Genomic DNA, 23,672 nt, shown 5'->3' on the forward strand with positions numbered 1-23,672 from the left:
ACCTTTTAAAGAATTTTTTAATTCCTCTATCAATGTACTTTGTTTTAAATAACTGGTAAATTGGGGGAAGGTAATGGATTTTTTTTCTCCCAGTAGTTGATATGCTTGACTTGCCTTTAGCAAATAATACAGAAAGCTGGGTTTTTTTGATGTGCTTATACTGGAAAAAATGCTAGTGTGAACAGATTCCTTAGCAAAAAAAGCCTTTGCTGAGGTGTTTTCTGTAGTTCTGGGAGGTGCCCCAAGTTCTCTAAGCCTTGCCTCTGAATTGGGGATTTATCAGTGTACTGACTGTAGCAATTAATCCTGTCATATCCAAGTCAGATCCTGCATTGTGAAATGATGATGTTTTTAAAGAGCTCTACCTTACCTAGCCCAAATGCATGCCTTTTTTTATTCTTCAGGGGTTTTTTATTACATCTTTGATGAGGGGGAGAAAAAAAAGGGAAGTAGAATGTATGGAAAATTCATTTAAGTGGTGGGAGCTTCAAAATCAGTACCCAGTCTGTGCATCTTATAGGGTTCTACAGCAATGCTGTCTCATTTCCCCAAAATAGTTGTATTGCCCATCAAAATTTAAGGTGCTTGGGACAGTAAAAGTGCCTGGAAGTATCAGACTAGGCAAAAGGATGGTTGAAGAGCTGTGGTCTAGGTAGTGGGTAGTTAGAGTCTAACAGCAGATGTAACAACCTGCTAGCACTAAGTTCATAGTGTAGAGGCTGTGCAGATACCTGCCACCAGAAGAGTTTCAGAGCTCTGTATTTTGACAAGTATATATAGCTGCTACCCATGTGTTGTTGAAATGAAATACTTGGTTTAATTTAGAGATGAGCAGTTTCCAACTACTTTTAAAGTAGTCTCTGCACTCCAAATTACCTTCTGTCTATTTATATTTTGAAAATTGGAAAGGGTCTTCTGTGAACATCTTTCTTGAGCTTCTTTTAACACTCTGCTATTATAATTATATATGAATAGAATGGTTTGTTATGTGAATTGGCAAATGTACTTTAAGCTGTAGTTAAAGATGTTTGCTTAGTCTTGCCACATCTGATGGGCATGAAGCCAAGGCACCTTTCTTCATGTTATGATTCTCTGATCTTTCCAAATAGCTGTGTATTTGGCTGTGCTTTTTTTGACTTGGTTCAGTAGGTTTTACCGTTTCCAAGAGATTTGTGAAAGCAATTATTTGACTTTGATTGCATTCTATAATTAATTGTAATTATGTTGTTTGAAGTTTACTAGGGTCACATCTGTTCTGCATTGAGTAAATAAATCTTTGTGGAGCCTGTGTCTGCCTTCCAGTGAAAGATGTACAAGACAGTCTGAAGTCCATCTGCAGACCAAAGCTTTAAATTAAGCTAGAATTTTTCAAGAATGCCTAACTAGCTTAGTTATTAAGTAAAAAAAAAGGCCTTGAGAAGCCAAAGGACACAATGGCACTGTATTTTAAAGAAAATCTGGGTTTGCTCTGCCTTTACCTGGTGATGACTGAAAACTTTAGCTATAGCACTGAATAGACCTATTGCACCCTATCTTCTACACAGTTCGAAAAAACCCCAGGGATAGATGACCTTTGAAATTGAAGTACACTCACTTGTATGTTAGCCTGAAAAATATTTAGTTTTCCCAGATATTCTTAAAAAACCATTTTACCCAAAGCTTACTTCTAACTTTACATTTTCTTTAGGTATTTTGACTGCTTAACTTTTATCACTTACTTGCAAAACTGCTTTCTTCCTAATACAAAAAGGAGAAAGGTAGAAAAACATTAGTATGCATATACAATTGTGATTCTTGTTTAAATGTCTCATGGTGCTGCTCTACAAATCAGATACTTCTTGAGTTAATAGGTGCTTGGTATAGTAATAAATTTTGCAGAATATGCAAAAAACCCTCTGCTATCAATTGTACAGTTTTGCTGTGGGTAGTAGTAACATTCTGAGTGAAGAATTAACAGATTTCTTTTGTCATTGTTAATGTTTCTGTAACTGTTTTACATCCAGCTCTCTTTCCAGCTCACCCCTGCCCCCAGATGTAGGAAGCATCCCTTGCAATGCAGGGGATTGCTAGCTTGGGGCATCCTGTATTTATTTTACAAGGGCTGCCACTGGTTACAAATACCATTAACATAGAAAGTCAAAATATTTTCATTCTGTAACTATTAGCTTTTTCTAACTTCTGTTTTGCTGTAATTTCAAGCTATTGTAGGCACAAACACCTGAAGACTTGTTTCAGATAAGCTTTCTTTTCAATGTGTTTTCGGAAGCCACTGTCATGTTTGAGACTTGGTCGTCTAACATGTCATTATTTGAAAAATAGGAATCAGTATTGTTGTGTGTGATGTTCATAAAGCACTTTTCTTGAGTATTTGTAAAAAAGTATATGCATATACTTTTTTTGTTAAAAAAGCAACTTCAGAGAAAATACTGATTAATTTTGATCAAAATATTATGTTAACTGTTTACATTGTCCTCATGTCTTCTCTGTTTGGTTATTTTCTTGTATGTGTGGGCTAAAATAACAATTGTTCCTGTGTTTTATATTTTTTGTTTGGTTTATTTGTCAGAAATTTAATATTAACAGAGTAATACAAGGCTTTCATTGCATGTTTTTATGGAAGGAGTTTGAAGATCTATTGTCTGTAAAATAAACTACTAATCTTTCTGTGGATGGCAACAAATGATCTGATGATTTTCATAGTGACTTGGAGCTTTTTATCTGATTTCATTTTCAATAGGAAAATCAACTGTACATTCTCACCCCTAATCTGGGATTGCTCTTCCAATAATGGTTACAAAAAATTTGATTCCCTTTAGCTTTATAAAGTATGTTAATGTATTTGGTAGAACCTGCAGTGTCAGGCAGATGTACTTGGTTGTAATTTACTGCTCAGAAATAATTGTATTGGACGGGATCTTACTGAAAGAAGTTAGTAACATAGTGATTACTTCTGGTTTTACAGTATACATTCATGTATATATATATATATATATGTCTGATGTTTATCTTCCATAGATAAATATGTTTTATGCTTTGCTGTGAAAAATACAATATCAGTTTTTCCATGTTTTAGATTAAATAAGATTATGAATCAGGTGGCCATTCAGCGAAAGAAGCATTTTGTTGAACGAGTGCACAGTTACTGGTTGCTTAAAAGACTGTCTAGGAATGGTGTTCCACTCTTGAGAAGGCTGCAGTCCAGTTTACAGTCACAAAGAAACACACAACAGGTATGTGACATACTTTTTATTTCTAAGAAGAAATTAGAAATTTTCTCTTTTATTGAGTTAAAAATAAACTAGGAAGCCTAGCACAAAGTAAAAACTTTTTTTTACTCAGGACTGAATAAATTCTTTACCCTATTTTGAAGTGATATTACCTTTTTTGGGAATTGGGAATTACCTAATACTTTTTAATATGTGAGACATAAAAAAAATTGTGCGTCTTTTTCTTTTGTTTTGCTTAAATGTTTCACAAAAATGCTATCATCGCAAGTATCATAATGCCATTATTCTTTGATAAGTGTTGTAGTTTTTTGGAACCCATTAATAAGTGTACTGTCAGATAAAAAAATAAAAGTTATTTTAAATTCATCAAAAGATGCAAAGCAGATGTCTTATTTGACACTTGACAAAAATGTGGATGATAACAGGGTAAAGGGTTAGACAGCTAGTTTACAGTTTTCAAATTCAGATCTGTATTTGCCCACCTTGGTCATAACAAAATGGAAGTTATTGATGAAGTTCAGACCTGTTTCAGCTTCTGGTTTTGCTTTTGACACAGTTAAGTGGGATTGTAGACAAGCGTAAGTTTAGTTGTACACTCCTATGAGTAAGTTGCTGAAAAACATCAAAACACCAACTCCAGGTGGTCTGTTTTGGTTTCAAGTTACTGGATAGCTTCAAAAATAGTGAAAACTTCTGAATTGTGTGGGTCCTTGCATGTAGACTTTGAAGTGCTATGAAGCATTGTGATGTGGAAACTTTTACTGCATCCGAGTTACCTTTTTTAATGGAATGGAACGTGTAGGTGGGTGTGTTCTTTCCATTCTCCTGGCACTTGACTTCCTGTAAATAGCTTCTAAAATGGAAGAATTAATTTTATAATAATTTACTCGTATTAAATTGAATTTTTTTCCCCTCTGAAGTGGAACGGTTATTTTTGTTAGAATTGTATTTCTGTTTGCTGATTTTGTAGTCATAAAAAATACTGTGGTCAACACTGCTTCCTAATTATTTGATCTGTCATGTTTGTGTGTGTGTTTATTTTTTTAGCTTTTCTTGTGGAAAAACTAATTAATAATTTCCAGAATAATTGAGATTGGAAAGGTCCTCTGGAGGTGATCTGATACAATGCCACTGCTAAAGCAGGGCCACTTAGAACAGGCTGTCCAGCACCATGTCCAGTTGGCTTTTGAGTTATCTCCAAGGGTGGAAACTCCACAACCTCTCTGGGCAGCTGTGTCAGTGCTTGGTCAGGAAAGCACTGACAAGCTTTCATGAAAAATCAGGAGTCTTCAGATGTCTGTTCTTACTTTGTGCCCATTGCCTCTTGTGTTGTCTCTGGGCACCACTGAAGGAAGCCTGGCTCCATCTCCTTGCCTCCTCCCTTCAGGTATTTATGTGTACTGGTGGGATTTCTGCCCCTGAGCCTTTTCTCCTCCAGGCTAAACAGTTCCAGCTCTCTCAGCCTTTCCTCGTAGCTGAGATTCTCAAATTCCAGTTACATGGACTCCTTGTAGGTGAACTTTAAATATAAATCAACTACTTGTTTGTCTTGTTTTCATTGTTTCTATATCACTCTGTTTTGAAGTTTGATTAATTTTTTTTTTCTGCATGAGAGGTTCTGAAGAGTGATACCTGGCAGTGTACCTAATTAGTGTTACCTAATAATAGTTGAAATTAATTTATTCAGACAATGAACTTCTTTTAAAATGAGCATGAGTCCTTATAAAATACTAAAGGCAGGCACAGGAGTGTGGTGCTATTGTGGCAGTACAGAACTAGACCATTGTTAGTGTCCAAAAAATTACACAAGCCCATTTTCTTCTGGGATGGCATGATAAGGGTGCAACATTACTATAAATAATTACTATCACAATAAAAGTATTATTGTAATTGATGTTTGATTAAAATAAAAGTGGCCTTGATATGAGCATTTTAAAATTCAGTTGCCTGTTTATACTTCAGTACAAACAGTAGTTCTTTATTTTCTTTTCTAATTTGAGAACGATTCTTAAATAAGAAAATAATATATTCTAAATAAATTGGAAGCTGTTTATATTGGTCTGTTGAAAAGTTTGTTCTTCTGAAAAGTAAAATCTAGTTTCAAGGTGAGCTGAGTATTAAATGAGTCTGTTGATAAAAATAGGTAGTTAGCGCTTTTCATTGAGTAGCAAGTGTTCTGTGTATGACATTGTGTCTTTTCCAGAGCACTTTCAATAGCTGTTTATTAAAGCAGTCATAACTGCAAGGCAATTAATGTATTTTGTTACTCCCAAGCATAAACCAATTTGTAACCAAGACAATAAACAGCACTGGCATAGATGTTGTGAGAACATCTTAAAAATTTTTTAGATAGACATGATTATATTTTCATTTCAGTCCAGATGGGAAAATTCTTTTTGTTTTATGTGAGGGGTCAGAATATCAAGAAACCTACATAGATTTTTCAGTTAATCAAATATAAACAGTGGTGTAATAAGATTCAGGGTTTTTTTTAAATTGTTATTTAAAAGAAGTGTTATAATGACGAACCAAAACCCGGAAAATGGTTTCAGGATGTATGGTGGAAAGTAGTTTTGATCCCTCTCTGTTAGGTTACTAGAACAAATTTGGCAAAGGGAGAGGTCTTCATGATCTAGACTTACTTCCTAATAGATGTATTTCAGAGTTCAGTTATGGTATGGTTTTGAAGATCTAAGAGTTCTAAACCAGGCTAAAAGACCTGGACTGCCTCACCATTTGCAGGAGCAAGGAACGCTGTAAGAGAATGGTTTGTGCTCTCACTTCTCTCTCCACCTAGAGAAATTAAGGAAAGGTATTTGAGTACTCTAATACTACTTATATCCTCATTATTTTAGTTTTTTTCCCTGAACTTTCAGAACACTTGAATGAAAATGAAGCATGAAATATAAGTGTAGAAGCTTGCTGCTGCTGTAGTGATGTCAGTTTAAAGCCACTGTGAGAAGAAATAAAAGAGAAGGTGCTGATGACTTAAGATCACACCTGCACTGAAGATTTCATTAAGAACACAAGTTGCAGCCACTAAATGGTTTTGTCTGATTGCCATACAAGTCCAGCAGAGCATGCTAATAAAACTAATTGTATTGCTCAAGGTCCAGTTTCATCCTTGTCATTCTATTTTTGCTTGTATCATATTAAGTTACAGTCTCTCTGAGGAGTGAGGCTGTTCTCACACATTCACACCCAGCATAAGGAGGGCTGTGGTGCTACATTGCTGACAGTGTTCCTGCTGGTGTGGAGACTCTGGTAGCATACTAATGGTGAGATGAGTTCTCAGCTGCTGCATGTTCTTTGTGTAGACTTAAAATGTTTTCCTTTTCCTTCAGTATTAACAAATAGGTAATAGTCTAGGTAATACTTAATACTTATTCTACTTAATACATAATACTAGGTAATATTTCTAGGTAATACTATGTTCAGCAAGAACTAAGTCCATTGGAAAATAATAGACTCACAGAATGGTTTGGAGTGGAAGGATCCCTAAAGATCATTTAGTTCCCACCCGGCTGCCATGGGCCTGGACAGCTTCCACTAGACCAGGTTACTCAATGCTCCACCCAACCTGACCCTGAACACCATCAGGGATGGGGCATTAACAGCTTCTCTGGGCAATCTGTTCCAGTGTCTCACCACCCTCAAAGTCAAGAATTTCTTCCTAATATCTAATCTAAATTTCCCTTCTTTCAGTCATAACTCTTTGCTCCTTGTCCTGTCAGTACAGTTCCTGATGAAGAGTCCCTCTCCAAACGAGAATTTCTTTATAAATTTTTCTTGTGTCATCAGCCAAATGAAACTTGGTGGTTGTCAGGACAGTTGTAAAAAGAAGGAAGAAGAAGAATTTTCCTACCAGAAAGCTCTATGTCAGAAGGCTAACAAATTTGAAAGAAACCCTTTATATTTTAAGTTTTTACTGGTTGGTTGTTGGAAACCAGTGCATTGTGCTCTCTTCAGCTTTCACTGACCTTTTAATCTAATTAAGGTATTTGTTGTATGTCAGAAAATAAATAGGTTAGGGCAAAGGAGAGTTATTTAGCTATTAAGCTGTAAACTGTCTGCCAGCATTACTTTGCATAGAAGTGTCAAAAAATTGGAGGTTTGCTATTAATCTCCAAACCAGAGTGCCATTCAGAAAGGTAGTGTATGTGTGCAGAAAAAAAAAGAGAGGCAGGATGCTTTTGATATTTTGGGTCACATCTGCAGATTGACAAGTATGTGCCTATTAGAGAGAATGAAATTAGTAAAACAACTGATTCAGGTAAAATATTTTTATCTTATTTGAGTGCAACTGCACCTTGAGGTTCAGCCAAGTACTTAAGTGTCTGATAAACAATCCTAAGGCCTGCTGTAACATTATTTTTTCTTGCTGTATTTAAGTTTCCTGACCCACCCTAGAACTAGTACACTTTGTTGACTTAGCTTTCATCAGGCTGGGTTCTCCAATTTCTTAAATTATGCAGTTAAATAGGGCAAAAAGCAGGCTTTGAGTATTTGCAAGCAAAGGGATGACAAGCTTGCTACTTCTGGCAGTTTAATTTTGGTTCTGACAAACAGGAAAACCGAAAAAATTGTACAACTGAGAGTTGGGTTGCATATCCACACATGAGGTTTATACTCAGAGATGAAGGGGTTTAGGAGAGTAGTGTTTAGTGGCAGTGTAGACTTCCTATTTCAGTAGTCTCCTCAGAATTTTAAGGAATTGAAAATTACTGAAAATACTAATACTATTAACTGTCAAAATGTACTTAGAACTATTCTGACCTTAGCAGTTAAATTATTGTGTCTATGTAAAGATTTAACTCTTTAAAAGAAATTACAACTGTTGTAATAGTCATTGGGAAAGGGAACTAGAAGTTTCTAGCTCCAGTTTTTAGGTTGTTTTTTATTTTTTTGGGTTTTTTTTTCTTAATGAAAAGAGGAACAAACTGTTATTTCCAGATTGGTATATTCTAGTGTAGAAATAGTTGATATTTTAAGTATTTTCAACTTCAGTGAAGTCAGAGATTTGAATAAAACTAAGTTTTACCTTTACAAGTACATGAAGCAATAAAATACAATGCAGATGATAGAATTATAGCACTGGCAAATCTATTAGATAATGTTTTTAAGCTTCCAGTTTTTGTAATTCTATTTTTAGAGCCAACTATCTGAAAAATGGCACAAACTTCCTTTAGAGGACCTATGGTACTTCTAAATCATTCTTCTCTTAAGGAATTAGTGACTTTTGGTGTAATGATTTGTAATGTTGTTTGATGTGTATTCCTCTGTCTTCTATATATAAAAGCTGATGGAATTTACTGGTTTTGTTTTAGGTTTTAGAACACCCTCCTAGATGACTTAACAAGTATATATTTCATTATGCTAGTTACGGCCAAGCATGCAAAGTTTTGTATATCTCTCAGATATGCTTTTATAAAATACTAGTTTTTCAAATGTAATAATTTTCCAAAGCAGATGTTTCTTTTGTGTAATTGGTACTAATTAATATTAGGAATTCAGTTTCTTTATGGCCTCATTTTTGATGAATTAGCAATACCATTGGAATCCTGGAAGTAGTATTCTAGTATCCTTCCTTTTCCTTATGAAAAATAGTAAAGGCAAGCAAACACTCTGGGTTTTGTATGTACTAATCAATCTAAATACTACAAGTGTTGAGACATTACTTACTCTGAAAAATGTGTAGATTAAATTCTTTCATTGATTTTTCCAAAAGGGTGTATTGCTGAATTATTCATCTGCAATACCATTTGAAGTTACTATATTATCTAATAAACAGCTTTTCATTTCCTGTCCTTACAAGCCATAATTATTTTGTTTTGTTACAAGTGTGTCCTAGTTCTGCTGGGTGTGAGGGAGGTGGACTGTGTTGACCACATGAGTAATTTGTTTCTGCCAGGCTGGAACTTCTGAAGAAACTGGTGTTCACCTGGTTTGGATTTTGATGTGAAAATCCTGTATTATATTTTGCAGCGTGTTGTATTTCTCGGTTGCTGTTTGCTGTGTTGCTTCTTCTGATGTCAATAGCCATTGCCATAGGATTGCTTTCTAGTTTAGATTTTATTTTCAATTAGACCCTCGAGGAACTCTGGAAGATACCCTGACCACAGGTTTTCTGTTGTTGCAGCATGAAGCTTATGAGCAAGTGCCATAACTTGCTCACAGCAGATTCTCCTTTCATGTGCATACGTTTTGTAGTTGTATAGAACTATCTTATAGAAAGAGATATGCATTTTTCTTTTCATGAAAATCTTTTGATTCTTTTCTTAGAGAGAAGATGATGAAGAAATGCAAGCCTTAAAAGAAAAATTGAAGTACTGGCAAAGGCTGCGCCATGATCTTGAAAGAGCACGTTTATTGATAGAACTGATACGTAAGCGTGAGAAATTAAAAAGAGAACAGGTAAATACAGCACCTTTATTTTGGTGAAGCTTTTCTGAAGGAAAGATAATTTAAGTATTCTCACAATTTTTTCAGTAGGAGGACAGCTGTATTTTAATCCTTACATAGAGTCAAGTAACATGTACATGCATGTGCACTCAAACTATTTAAAATATATAAAATTTTCATAGAATGGCTTGGGTTGAAAGGAAGGATTAAGGTTTGTGTAGTACAACCCCTCTTCAATAAACAGGGACATCTTCAACTAGATCAGGTTGTTCAAAGCCCTGTCCAATCTAACATATTCTTTTTCCAGGAATAAGGCATCTACCACCTCTCTGGGCAACCTGTTGTTCCAGTGCTTCACCCTCACTGTAAAAAAATTCTTCCTTGTATGTAGTCTGAATCTACCCTCTTTTAGTGTAAAACTATTACCCCTTGTCCTGTCCCTGTAGGCCCTGCTAATCAGTTTGTCCCCACCTTACTTATAGACCTCCTTTATGTACTGGGAGGCTGCAATAAAGTCTCACTTGGGCCCTCTCTTTTCCAGCATGAGCAACCCCATTTCCCTCAGTCTTTCTTCAGAAGAGAGCTCCATTCTGATCATGTGTGTGGCCCTCCTCTGCACTCACTCCAACAGCTTTATGCCTTATGATGGGGGCTGCAGAGCTGGATGCAGCAGTCCAGCTGGGGCCAAACGAGAGCAGAGTGGTGGGACAGAATCACCTTCCTTGACCGGCTGGCCACCCTTCTTTTGATCCAGCCCTGGATGCAGCTGGCTTTCTGGGCTGCAAGCGTACTCTGCTTGCTCATACTGAGGTTTTCATCCACCAGTACTCTCAGGTTCTTGACAGGGCTGGAGCTATTCATCCCTCAGCTGGAACTGATACCTGGGGTTGCCACAACTGGAATTCGACCTTGTTGAACCCTGTGAGATTCCCATGGGGCCCACTTCTTGAGTTTGTCTGTGTCTGGATGGGATCCTGTCCTTCAGGTGTGTCAACTGCACTATTCATCTTGGTGTCATCTGCAGATTTGTTGAGGGTGCACTTGATCCTTTGGTCTCATGTCATTGTTGAAAATACTAACTGCTGCTGGTCTTAGTACAGACCCCTGAGGGACACCACTCATTACTGATCTCCATCCAGAGTCCAAGCCATTGATCACTGCTCTCTGAATGCAGCCATCCAGCCAGTTCCCCACCTGTGGAGCGGTCCACCCATTGACTCCATCTCTCTTCAGTTTAGAGAGAAGGATGTTTTTGAGGACCATGTCAGAGGCCTTAGAGAAGTCCAGAGAGACAACATCTTCCATTGTCTACTTAAAAGAGTTAATCCATCATAGAAGGCCACTAGGTTGGTTAGACCCCTGGGTTAGTTAGGCAGGACTTGCCCTTTGTAAGGCTGTGCTGCCTGTCCTGAATCATCTCCTTGTGTGCCCCACATGGAAGCTTTGCCTTGTGAAGTTATTCATAATGCGCTCCTGCAGTCTCCTACAACTTGTTGTGCTACTTTTCCAGATGTCAGAATGATTGAGTCCTCAGCAGGACAGGAGCCTGCAAAAGCAGTGCCTGTCTGTAGCTGGAGCAAGAAGGCTTTGTCAATAGGCTCCCCTAGATCTGAAATAAATACCAACCACAGGGTTTCTTCTCTCACCTTGGTGCTTAAGCTTTCAACCTGCTCCTAGCTTTCCTTGAGACAACTCCTCACAGTATATTCATTTCTCAGTGTAGAAGGCAACCCCAGTGCCCCTTGGTATGCTCTTGGCCTTCTGACCAACTTCTGACCGTCCATAGTCACACTTCAGTCATGGGATTCATCCCACCAAATTTCAGTAATGGAAAATTAGAGTGTAGCTCTCTACCAGCACTGTGACCTCCAGCTCCTTCTGTTTGTTGCCCTTGCTGTGTGCATTGATATAGAGAAAGTATTTAAGAAGACATTCTCTTAGACTTGGAAAAATGATTGGTTTCTGAAGAACTGTAGAAGATTTGATCTATTCAGGTTTTCTCAATACATGTCCATATACTTAGTAGCACTTTTATCCTTCTGTCACAAAAAAAGCAAAAATAAAGCTGCATCTGAAGTCCTACAGCATTCTACAGTTAACATTTCCAAGAGGAGAGATTTGAGGAAGTGATAATGCAGAAAGATAAAAGCTTACATGAAAACTGTGAACGCAGAATGTTTGCACTTAGGAGTTTTTAATGGTCCCTGTTTGTAAAAACACAATTTCATTTTTACTTTTGCAAACTGAACATTCATTGCAAGCTACTATAATTTGTCCTTCTGGAGTGCTTTCTGGAATTCTTTGCATCATTCTTGTGTATTCACATATCATTTGCTTTGCATATGTATTTATATATGTGTACTTTACATATGCATCTTTGCTTATACTTTATTTACATGTATGTATTATATATGTGTGCACACACCTTTAATCTTCCTTTAAGAATTTACTTTAGCTATAGCAAGACTGTTTCATTGTTGATAACTCTTAAAACAGCTTAATTTTTAAGCTGTTTTAAGAGTTATCAACTCTTAAAATTAAGAGGAATTGAAAGAGTGTCAAAAATAAAAAAATTCGGAAGAATATTGAAGTATTTGAAAATGTTAATTCTGGTTTTTGAAATAATTTTCTTGGAATTTATGTAGAACATTGTCTTTCCAATTACTTTTTATTTTAGTCTTTTGTAACCTGTAAATCAGATTCTCTGTTTAAACTTTAAACATAACAGTACAACTGAAATTTAATTTGAAACATTACCTTTAAATTCTTACTGTTTTCACATTGTTGGTGAATTGTGAAGCTGTTACTATGTAGCATCTTTTAAAAAGACACATTTAAAACTGGAACAAAATTCTTACATATAAAATACAAATTTGAGTTCTGGGAAGCTGGAGTTGAAGGAATGAGAATGATTTTTAAAATTTTTTTTTCCTTACAAAATCATGATGATATTAAAAGTAGTACTGAACTCATTTACTTAAATGTATTTGTATTTTATATCTTATCTAAAATACCACACTATTACTGCTAAACAACTTGAATCCAGTATGTTAAGGGAAAATGCTCAGTTGGATAACTGTTACTTCTTTAGGTCAAGCTGGAGCAGGTCACTATGGAGCTTCAGCTCATTCCATTCACTGTACTGCTGCGATCGGTTCTGGACCAGCTGCAGGAAAAGGATTCTGCTCGTATATTTGCTCAGCCTGTGAACCTTAAAGAGGTATGTTTGCAGCTGTGTTTCCTGGTGTTTACATGTGGCTTGGTGGCACTTAAGTACAGGAAACAAGTCATTACGTACAGAGGTAGAAGCAGTGTTAAATTTTAATCTTTATTCTGATAATTAACATTATGAGTTATGATCTCCTGCTATGAAAGCCTTTTTATGCTCATATAGCAAAATAATTTCTGGGAAATACTTGTATGGAAATACCCCATTCTTGTATAGAATGTTGGGTACATACTGATACTTTTCAGTAAGACGATTTTGGTAAGGCTAATTCGAAGGATATCAAAAATTGCAATGCAGGTACTGTGTTCTTACTTGAAGGTGAAACTAGATAGACTTAGAGTGTACATGTGTGCATTTGTGGATATACTGCATGCACATCTGTTTATTATATTTAGAATCATTAAGGTTGAAAGAGACTGCCAAGATCATTGAGTCCAGTCTTGGACCTAATACCAGTATGCTGACTAAACTGTATTTCAAAGTGCCACACTTCCATGGATGGCCACTGCGCCACTTCCCTGAGGAGTCTGTTCACTTCTTAACCACCTTTTCAATGTAGAAATCTTTCCTAATATCCAACCTGAACTGCCCCTGGTGCCACTTGAGGCCATTTTCCCTTGTCCTATCACTAGTTGCCTGAAAGTAGGAGTACATAAAACCACAGAATTCCCAAGAAAAAGTAGTTTCAGCATCTATTAGTAGAGCTCAGACTTGTTACCTGAGATGCAGAATATTGTAATATGTAAATTTCCGTTGGCATGCAAATGTTTGCAATATCTAGATGTGCAATTCTAAGTTACATCTTCAGTTTGTTGTATTGAGGTGTTACAAGATACATATAAAAAGTGGATCAGTTACTAACTAATGTTTCTTTGTCTGTAAGAAGACAGTTTTACCCATTTGTGTTTTAAATATTTATCCAAAGGTTCCAGACTATTTGGATCATATTAAACATCCTATGGATTTCTCTACCATGCGGAAACGGTTAGAAGCTCAAGGCTATAAAAACCTCACTGAGTTTGAAGAGGACTTCAATCTGATCATAGATAACTGTATGAAATACAATGCAAAGGATACAATATTTTATAGAGCTGCAGTGCGGTTAAGAGATCAAGGAGGTGTAGTTCTCAGGCAAGCCAGGCGAGATGCTGAGGGAATTGGCTACAACAGTGAAACTGGAATGCACTTACCAGAACGGCCTAAACTTGAGTCACCCCAGCCTTTCTCTTGGGAAGATGGTAAGATGTGTTTCAGTTATTTTGGAAATTTGCATTCTTCATTGCATACGGTGTCTATGTTCCATATAGTTGTATAGGATTGTTGCTGTCCAGTTTGCTAACTAGATTCTCCACCCCCCAATTAAAAGCATTGCTTGAAAGAGTCTGGTGTTTCTATTCTACCAGATCTGTCACAAGACATCAGTGCTATCTGGATTCTGATTTTGGCAGTGTCAGAGCCTAATTCAACAATTTACATGGAAAAGGTTTTTAAGTTGAGTGCTTTCTTTCACATGATCATATATGCTTGTAAGGCATGGGAAATGAATACCAGTGTTCATAAACTTCAGCACATTCCTGAGTAACCTACTTGATAAATTGAGCACATTTGTAATACTAAGAATTAAATAGGTTTTTTTTGACGTACACATGAGTTTTCTAAGGTTTGGCAGTGGAGAATAATTAACACATAATTATATGTGTTATATAATTTACACATATTATATGTTATATAATAAACACATGATAATATGGTTCTTTTATAACCATAATTTTGTCCTTTTCTTTAACAAGAAGCAATTAATCTGTTAAAGTGGGAAGGGTTAATTATGTCTTCTTCTGACCTTTTATTTCTTTGCTCTACTGCTTAGTTTTTGATCAAAATGCTGATTAAGAAAAATAGTAACTGTATAGTAGGAATTAATTTCAGTATTTCTGGCTATGATCTAAATAGTTTTCTGACAGTATTTTTTATTTTGGCATGCAAATTCAGTTTTGTCCTTTTGTTGTATTACTGTTCTGAGGATGTTCTGGGAAATGCTAACACATTTTCAATTGTACGTGTTTTGACTTCAGTGGATAGGTTACTGAATCCTGCAAACAGAGCACATATGTCCTTGGAAGAACAGCTGAGAGAGCTGCTAGAAAAACTTGATCTCACCTGTGCAATGAAATCCAGTGGGTCAAGGAGCAAAAGAGCAAAGCTGTTAAAGAAAGAAATCAGCATTATTCGCAACAAACTCAGTCAGCAGCACAACCAAGCTCCTCAAATAGAGTCAGGTATTGGAAGTTTCGAGGAAGAAAGTGCAGCATTAGAACAAGATGGAGAAGAAGAAGGTAAGATTGTAAACCAGGTTTAAATGAGTACTGGTCTGAGCTGCTTCAGTCAGGTGCTGTTATGTGAGTAATAGTGTGAATTGATTAACTAATATTAAATTTAAAATACTGATTTTAAAATTAAAATAATAGTTTGAAAATACGAAAATAGCTGCCTAATCACAACAAATATTTTAAGAGTAGGATGATCTTCTGAAGAAAACCTCCTTCCATTACTTTTCATGGTAGCAAGGCTTTAAAAACTTAGGTGTTAAAAAATGAAAGTGCAAACAATATGAGATGAAAAGCAGTTGGAAATGCCTGAGTGGAAAATATCTTTTTACTTTTGGAAATACACTTAAATGTCAAAATATGTATTGGGGATCATGTGAGCCTAGGTCAGTGGTAATGAAGACTCTGGCTGTTCTACTGTGTTTGTAGCCTTTTTTATTCACTACTCCAGACTCTAGGGAGGAGGGTGGGTAGTCTTTGGGGTTATTTGTTTATTTATTTATCTCTTTTAAATAAAGGTAACTATTGATAAGACTTAACAAATTTCACATTGTAGAATCAAGTCAGCCACATCTGCCTAGCTCTTCCCCTTTTGCTTCTCTTCCTCCTCAAAACAGTTGTCTCAGACTGTGTCTACTTTTGGCTAATTGCCATTGAATTCAGTGAGAGCACTGTGCTGGAAGGACTAACTTAATATTTTAATTAAATTAATATTTGCATTTTTAGCTTTTAAATCGAGTTTCTGAGTTTTTTATTGCTCATTTTAAAATGATGGAAAGAAAAAATGTCACTCAGATAAGAATTCTATTGACTTTGTTTCATGATTAGCTCTAAGGAACTAAACTTTTTCTTTAGGAGAGTTAAGGGATGTGTTTCATTTTTGAATAAGTGCCTTGAATAGGAGGAGGAAAGAGCTCAAGGGAAAGTGGAAGCATGGTAATAAATAAAGTAATCTCTATTTGCTGTGGCTTGATGCTATCAAAATTTTTGAAAGGTGAAGTCAATTAAAGGATTGTCCTTAACTGCCACTCAAACAGCAACTTAGTGTTTAGTTCCAAACTGAACTTGCTGGAGATTTGAGCATTGGTAGAAAAAGTGTACATGAATCAGCACATTTTCCTGTTCTGAGGTTTTTAAGTGTTCTCAAAATGTTTAATGGTTTGGATTTTTTAAATTTGGGAATTTTTTTGATCTTTAAGTGATGATGGTATTAAATACAGTTTCTTAGGAATGTGGGGTTTGGCATCTAATGAATCCACAACCTTTTTTTTATTTGTAGCTTAACATTTTGATGCCACAGCCTTTCACTTCAGCAGATTTTTGTGAAAAAAGTAGTGCAAAGTGAACAGTAGTGGTTTTCTTATATTTAGGGTAGGCTTTTAAAACAAAACATGATGAAAGACATGATCCAGGTTTGATTGGTATGGTTGTTATGGTTCTGATCTAGTGGAGAGTAATAATAATTAGTTCAAATTTCAGTTCTTAAAAGGAAAGTACGTGCAGGAGTAAAGAAAACAAATTGCCCCAAAATAAAAAGAAAAATACTGTGCCCAGGATCTCTACAGGGGCTGACTTTGATAGAACTCTGAATTACCCTCTTGCAGTTCTGTTTCCAGTCTTTGATCATGTGAAAAATATAGTACCAGAATAACCCCATGAAATTTAGGTTTTATTTCTAAATAATTCTCAAGTGGTTCTTTAATCTTTCTGCAAATATTTTCTGATTAGTTGTAAGAAAATCAGAATTTGTTCACAAAGGAAGTCACCATGGAGATTTTAAAGCACAGGATTTTTTAATGGCTGATAGTCTAAATGTGCTTTTCTGACTACATTTAATTCTATAGTCTTCCTGAAATATTAGTTACCAATTCTAATACCTGTGTGCCTGCAAAAGATGTAAGCACAGTCACACTGTATTTTAAAATCAGGTATTTTTAATATGGACTCTGCTATTGTTTCATTAAACCTTAAACAACAGGGTAAAGATTTTTTTTTTGCACTTAGAAATCGTTGATTTCCAAGTAAATGTTTCTGGGCCAAAACCAAACAAAATAAACTGCAAATAGAGAACTTAAACACTTTTTTTACAGGGATTTTACACCTTTTTTCAGGTGACATAGAAAATTTGACTAATATTAAATATTTTATGTGATAAAATAAATCACATAAAATAAAATATAAAACAAAATATTAATTTAGCATAAATAGTACATTAGTGTTATGCAGTTACTCTAGAATAAGTATTTCCTTTCTTGTATTTTGAAAGAGTCTTTTGGAAACTGGAAAGATTTTAGCATCTTTTTGAGTTGATAATTATGGGTTAGGACATCCTAGTTGTATTAGGGAATGCTGCAATAGTGGAATGTTTATTTTCTTTCCCATTACTTGTGATGAAAAACTGAAACTACTTTTGTACCTCACTGTCATATCTCAATTGTCTTTTCCTAGCATGGATTTAGTGGAATTGAGTGGGACATGATCATACTAAACAATATTAAAGTGTGGGGGAGAAGGGGAGAAAAATGTTGGAGGGTGGTTTTTCTGATTTCTCATATCAAATCTGCATTATCAAGTGTGTTATTTTTTGAGTAGAGGCTAATCAAGTGCATGATTTTGGGGATGTTGGGTTTTTCTTCTCCATTTTATTACTTTTTCCTAGATTAAATGGATGGTCACAACTGTAAAAAGGTTTTACAAATCATGCCCTTGTATAGATTTTGTAACACGTTTTAGTTCACTCAAGTAGAACAGGTTACAAGTACCTTTTTTTTAATTGATTAGCTAATAAAATTTTTCATAGGCAGGTAAACTGAATATTGATAAGGTGAAATAGATAAAACGTATCTTACAAAAAATTTTACTCAAATGGCAGTATAATTGCATTTAACAGATAATCATCCACCACCCCAACCTCCTAATGAAAAAATGTCAGTAGTTTTTAGTTAATGAAACTAACATAACTGCATGAGAAGAAGCAAGTACTTATCCAGGTATAAATTGTTAACACCAACTATAGATGTCTTCTTTTCTACCCCTGTTGCATTCCCAGTATAAAAGTAGGAACTACTAACTAGGACAGATTGTTGCTAGACAAGTTTTGGTTTTAAAATGTTATGCTTTGTTTCCAGACAACAATTTATTTGGTGGGCTGCACATTTATAGTGAGTTTTATAATAGACTTTATAACTACAGGTTTTCAAAAATCACACTCTATTTATAATTTTTTCAGGAGATAAATCTCCCCCTAAACTTGAACCATCAGATGCATTACCTCTTCCTTCAAACTTGGAGACTAATTCAGAACCACCAACCCTCAAACCAGTAGAACTCAATCCAGAGCAGAGTAAGCTTTACAAAAGAGTAAAATTTGATAATGAATTATATAGCACTTCCATTCAGAAAGAAATAAATGGACACACTCCAGAACACTTACTTGACAGTAATCTCAATGAGTCGACTGTTTCTGCTGTAGCTGAGTCATCAACTGATGTAAACAGACGTACATCCATTCTCTTCTGCAAATCGAAAAGTGTAAGCCCCCAAAAGTCTGCAAAGAACACTGAAACCCAGCCAACTTCTCCACAGCTAGGGACCAAAACCTTTTTGTCTGTAGTCCTTCCAAGGTTGGAGACACTTCTGCACCCAAGGAAAAGATCAAGGAGTGCATGTGGAGATTCTGAGGTTGATGATGAGTCCCCTGTAAAGCGCTTGGATACAGGTAAATGTTTACAAAACTTATTTGAATGGATACATCTGGAAAGTTAACATACCTGTTAGTTTTTACCTACATGTGATTGTTAATCTTCAGATTTTAGCACTTGAAACAGGTTGTCCTCGTTGTTGAGTAGTTACAGTTCAAAAAATTATTACTCATTTTTGTGTTGGCCCTTGACAATTAGACTTACAGAACCAGGTTTGGGTCCTTTAGTTTCATGATGCAGTTTTTAAGTACACATATTGGTGTATATGAAACCTGTAGGAAAGATGAATTGGCTTCTTTTTTGCAAATTCCCTCTTAGAACTATGTGGAAACTTGACATGTGATGCCAAAACTAGAAGGCTTGTAAGCAGGAGCATGAAAAATACCTGTGCCATGTATGATTTCATTTTGCTGAGTGTTACTCCAAGCATATTTTTATATTATGAAACTGATGACTGTGTATGAGGCACTTTGTATATCCATGTATTTTATGGAAATGTTAAAACCCCCACATATAATGACACTTCATGTGTTTTTTATTTTTAGTCTGTGCACTTTCAGTAGAATTGAAGGTGAGATTATGCTCTTAATGAGACTTCTCTAAAGGATATTTGAAAGAAAATGTTATCTTGATACATTAGGGCAGAACAAACAGCTCAAGACATTAATTATATCTCTCAAGACATTAATTATATCTTTTCTTAGCACACCATAGTTCTATTTATTTGAGAAATTCATACAAAACCTTTGAGGAAGAAAAGCAGCATCAGGAAATTACTTATGGATATTTCCTTAATGTCATCCATGGCCATTGCTATGACTTTAATATTACCTTTGAAATAAATAATCTGTTTCATTGTCATGTTGGGAACCCTTATGCAGGTATGAAAACAGCATATGGGGATTTGCCTCTATGAATGAAGAAGATAGGAGTTTAATTTGAACATAAGGTGTGAAGATGTACTTCCAAAGCTGGGGGAGGGATAGAGTTTTATTTGGGGGAAAAGGGAAGTATTGTTGATTTTTAGGTTGTTTCTTTTTCGTTTGGGGGAAATTTTTTTGTTTTGAATAACAGAATTTTTCGACGTGTGGGGCATTGCACTTTTTTGGTTGGTGGGTTGGTTGGCTGGCTGTTTTTTTTTTTTTTTTTGAATGATCACGTGAAGACACTAATGATTCTAATGCTGGAATCATAATATGAGAAGATTTTATGTAAGATGCAGTGAGGGGAATTGTTTTTCATTTATATTTTGGGGGTTTGGTTCTGTTTGCCTGTTTAGAAAGCCCCAACTTGCATTCATTTTCCTAAGAGCTTGGAAAGAGCATGCAGATTAGATCTGGTATTTTAGTTCTGAAGTAAGTACCAAGTGAAGGCCGTGTGATAATAGAAATTAGTTAATCTTTATTAATAAAATAAAAACCTTGGTTTCCAAATATCTTAATTTGCCAGTGTATAACCTAGATAATTTCATTATGTACCTGGACATAGATTGCATTTTATCATACACAATGAATTATTTTGTGCTAGATCACACTGGGAATTAGTCCTAATTTCTTGAAATTTTTGGGTTAAACATTGTGGATTTTTTCTATAGGGGAAGAAAAGGTTTTAATTTTGTACGAAAACTAACTTAATTCTTAAAGGGGAAAAAAGGCAGATACGAAACCAAAACCCACCAGATTTCTGAATACATTTAAATTCAGCCATTTTTCTTTCTTTCTGTGGAGTTAGGTGTATGTAGAGCAAATATGCTTTTGACTATCTTCAAAACTTAACAACCTAGTCACAGGAATAAAATCCAGAAGTTAAAAAGTTTTTCTATTGTTAATTTAAACCAAAATTATGTAGTCTTTTTCTGAAGCTAGTAAAGATATAAAGAGAGTTAAATTTATGTGGAACTAATACTTAGGGGACATTTATAGTTAGAATTTGTACTTGTTCAAGAAGAGTGAATTGAAACAGTTTGGCCAGTTAATATTCACCTGAAAATGTTCTGTGATTCTTTAATAGTATCTTGTGTTTTAAGCATATATGGTTCATACAGATGTGGCAGTTTATCAGATCTTATTCCTTTGATTAGTTTGCCTGTTGGCAAGTAAACATTTTGCTTTCACAGAGGAAATTTTATTCCTCATGTTATTTCCAAATTTGTCTCCACACTAATTCAAGTAATTTGCAGTTGGCAGCTATCTTGAGCTGCAGTTCAGCAGGAAGCCAGCACAAATGTCAGATGCTTACCAAGATTTAAAAACAGTTGAGATTTCTTTGTGCATGCAGCTGGTATTGATTCATGTAAATGTCTGTATTATGATAAAAATGCATTAGATGATGTATATAGCAATGCATCCTTTCTCTTTGGTTATTTTTTACAAAATTTAGTCTCGTGCTGTAGGTAAGAATGCTTTTATTCAGTAGAATCCAGCAGAGCTTTTTCTTCCAAAGCCATCTAATCATAGGAAAAGGCATGCAACAGGCTTCTTGTGTTCATTGACTGAGTTATCAGCTTTGGGGGAAATCCCTGCAGTTGAAAATGAATTATTGTTGCACAGTTTTCTTTGAATGGTGTGAATATTACCTATCCTTAATTTTACCAAATACAGAAAAAATAATAAAAAAGAACCACTTTATATGCCAAGGATTGAAATTTTTAGGTGGTTGAGAGCTGCACTGTCACATATTTTTTCTTTCTTACCTATTCATAGCCAGTATGAGGGTTTTTGACATTATTGAAGGATGTCTTGTTTCTGTCCCTTACTCTGCATTCTCTTCAGTGTTTCCCCCTTTCTTGTCACTCCTGTATTCTTACGTGACAAAATTCAAAGGAAGACTTCAAAGTTTATTTAGTTGAGTGAAACCACACCTATCTGGTTGTTTCATTATTCTCATAGACTGCTTTTATTGTGCTCTCTTGACTTACATTTGGGGTTGATGTTTTTCTAGTTATTTTCAAGAAAGACACACATGGAATCCACTGACACACTCCTGTGTAAGTGTGATGTCCCACATGCTGTTGGTTTTCATACGTAAGGTTACTGAAATGCCAGCTCTTTTTCAGAAGTAGGGGACTATGGAACAATGTGAGTAAGCCTTTAAAGGGAACTGAAAGCAGTTCATTTCCATACTGTGACCTTTCATATGTGAATCTTTAAAATATATGAAGCAGGAGAGTAGTGTAATCTTAAATTTAAATTTTCTAGTGTTCTACATTATCACAGAATACATCTGTCTTTGTAGTTGCTGTGTTGAAACTGACAGCTGCATAGTGGAGACATGTTTAAAAATTTCCTATACATATTTGATGTATTTTGAGTTTGCTTCATATGGTATCTAGCAACAATTTCCAAAAGAAAATTGTTGGTTTACCTAGGAAATTTTGGTGACATCAGAGATTGATGTGTGATTCTTGAAGGTTGGGCATGTCAGGTCTTAACTGTGACAAGTTTAATGACCTTTTTAAAATACCCATTGTATACTTACCTTGCTCTTTTGTTACTGAGATGAATCATTTTTTTCAGGGAAATATTTTGTGAAGTTATTATATCAGAGAAAAATGAAATTGATTAGCGAATAAAAGGTAGATTTTACTGACCATTAAAAATCTGCCTGTATCAGTTGTGTATTAGTAAGATAGCAGATGGAACAAATTATTGTTTCAAGAAACCCTTTTTAACATTGTAAAATACTAGCTTATGATCAGATGAAATTTGCCTGTGTACTTGGTCTTATTAGTCATCTCTAAGTTTTTGTAAATTTAGGTTTTAAAATTCCTAGTTGCTGTTACAGTACTCTCTATTTTAATTAGAAACTAAGTATTTAAAATACTCTATCCTAAAACAACCACTGTAACTTACCATAGAATCAGGATTTCAGACAGTGATTATTATAGTGCAGTATGTTGTGTTTCTATTATTTATTGTCCAAATGCAGTAGTAGGAAATTTCAGTGAAATATATAATTTACTTCATATTTTTGTTTCCAGCTACACAGAGTTTCTCAAGGTACTGAAACTCATGTTTAGATGAATATTTAGAATACAGATTTAGAATATGGATCCCTGAAGTGGAATATTCACACTGTAAAAAACACAGAGTGAGGGAATTTATCATTTCTTAATACATCCTTCACGTACAGTTATCAGTATACAACAAAGATTCCTTTAATAAGGAATCTCTTAGTAAATGTTGGGTGTTGTTTTTGCTCAGCTATTACAAAATGATGGCAAGTAACCTGTATACAAATTCCATTTGCATTTGATAGAATTTAATATTGTAGTGAGGACTGCTGTTACTTAATTTGATATGATTAGGGTAGACATTGTGTCTGGAGTGAAATGGAGCACAGTTCATTTTTTTAATTCTTGAGTACTTGATTTCTAATGAATATTTGCATCTCTGGAACACAGGCCCGTTTGGCTAAAAGTCAGGCTTCATATGCACAGCGTTCATTACCATTCACTAAATGGAGGAAGTGAAAGTATAACATGCATATCTAAGAAACTTACGTCTTTGAAGTAAATAAAAAACTAAAATAAAGGTTCCTCAGTGAAAAAAGCCCCAAATTGGTATAATTTCTCTTGTGGTTAGCACAGACAGGAATGACAGTACTTGTGTGTGTGTGTGTATAAAAAATTTATATTCATGAATGAGGTGCAACAATTTAACTAAATCTATTTACAGATCCACAGTCCTGGTTTGTTGTATTGAAATGCATAGTGATTGTTTCATGTGAAGTCTGATTTGAAATTTAATTATTTGAGCACTTTAGTGGTGTTCAAGAACTTCAGCTGCCT

General features: G+C 35.2%; 1 protein-coding gene across 4 annotated transcripts in view; it reads left to right on the forward strand.

Annotated features, from left to right (window-relative positions):
- The window catches only part of BRD1 (bromodomain containing 1), a 59,806-nt gene that overhangs the window by 13,799 nt on the left and 22,335 nt on the right, over positions 1 to 23,672 (forward strand). For 2 of the 4 annotated variants that reach the window (XM_058022168.1, XM_058022171.1), the window contains exons 3-8: positions 3,074 to 3,230; positions 9,510 to 9,641; positions 12,721 to 12,849; positions 13,784 to 14,096; positions 14,931 to 15,191; positions 18,412 to 18,900. In XM_058022168.1, the coding sequence (XP_057878151.1) occupies positions 3,074 to 3,230; positions 9,510 to 9,641; positions 12,721 to 12,849; positions 13,784 to 14,096; positions 14,931 to 15,191; positions 18,412 to 18,900 (1,481 nt within the window). The remainder of the gene's footprint in view (positions 1 to 3,073; positions 3,231 to 9,509; positions 9,642 to 12,720; positions 12,850 to 13,783; positions 14,097 to 14,930; positions 15,192 to 18,411; positions 18,901 to 23,672) is intronic. The other 2 variants (XM_058022169.1, XM_058022170.1) reach the window with 2 other exon arrangements.

This window comes from Melospiza georgiana, chromosome 4, assembly GCF_028018845.1.
Source record: "Melospiza georgiana isolate bMelGeo1 chromosome 4, bMelGeo1.pri, whole genome shotgun sequence".
NCBI classification, from domain to species: Eukaryota; Metazoa; Chordata; class Aves; order Passeriformes; family Passerellidae; genus Melospiza; species Melospiza georgiana.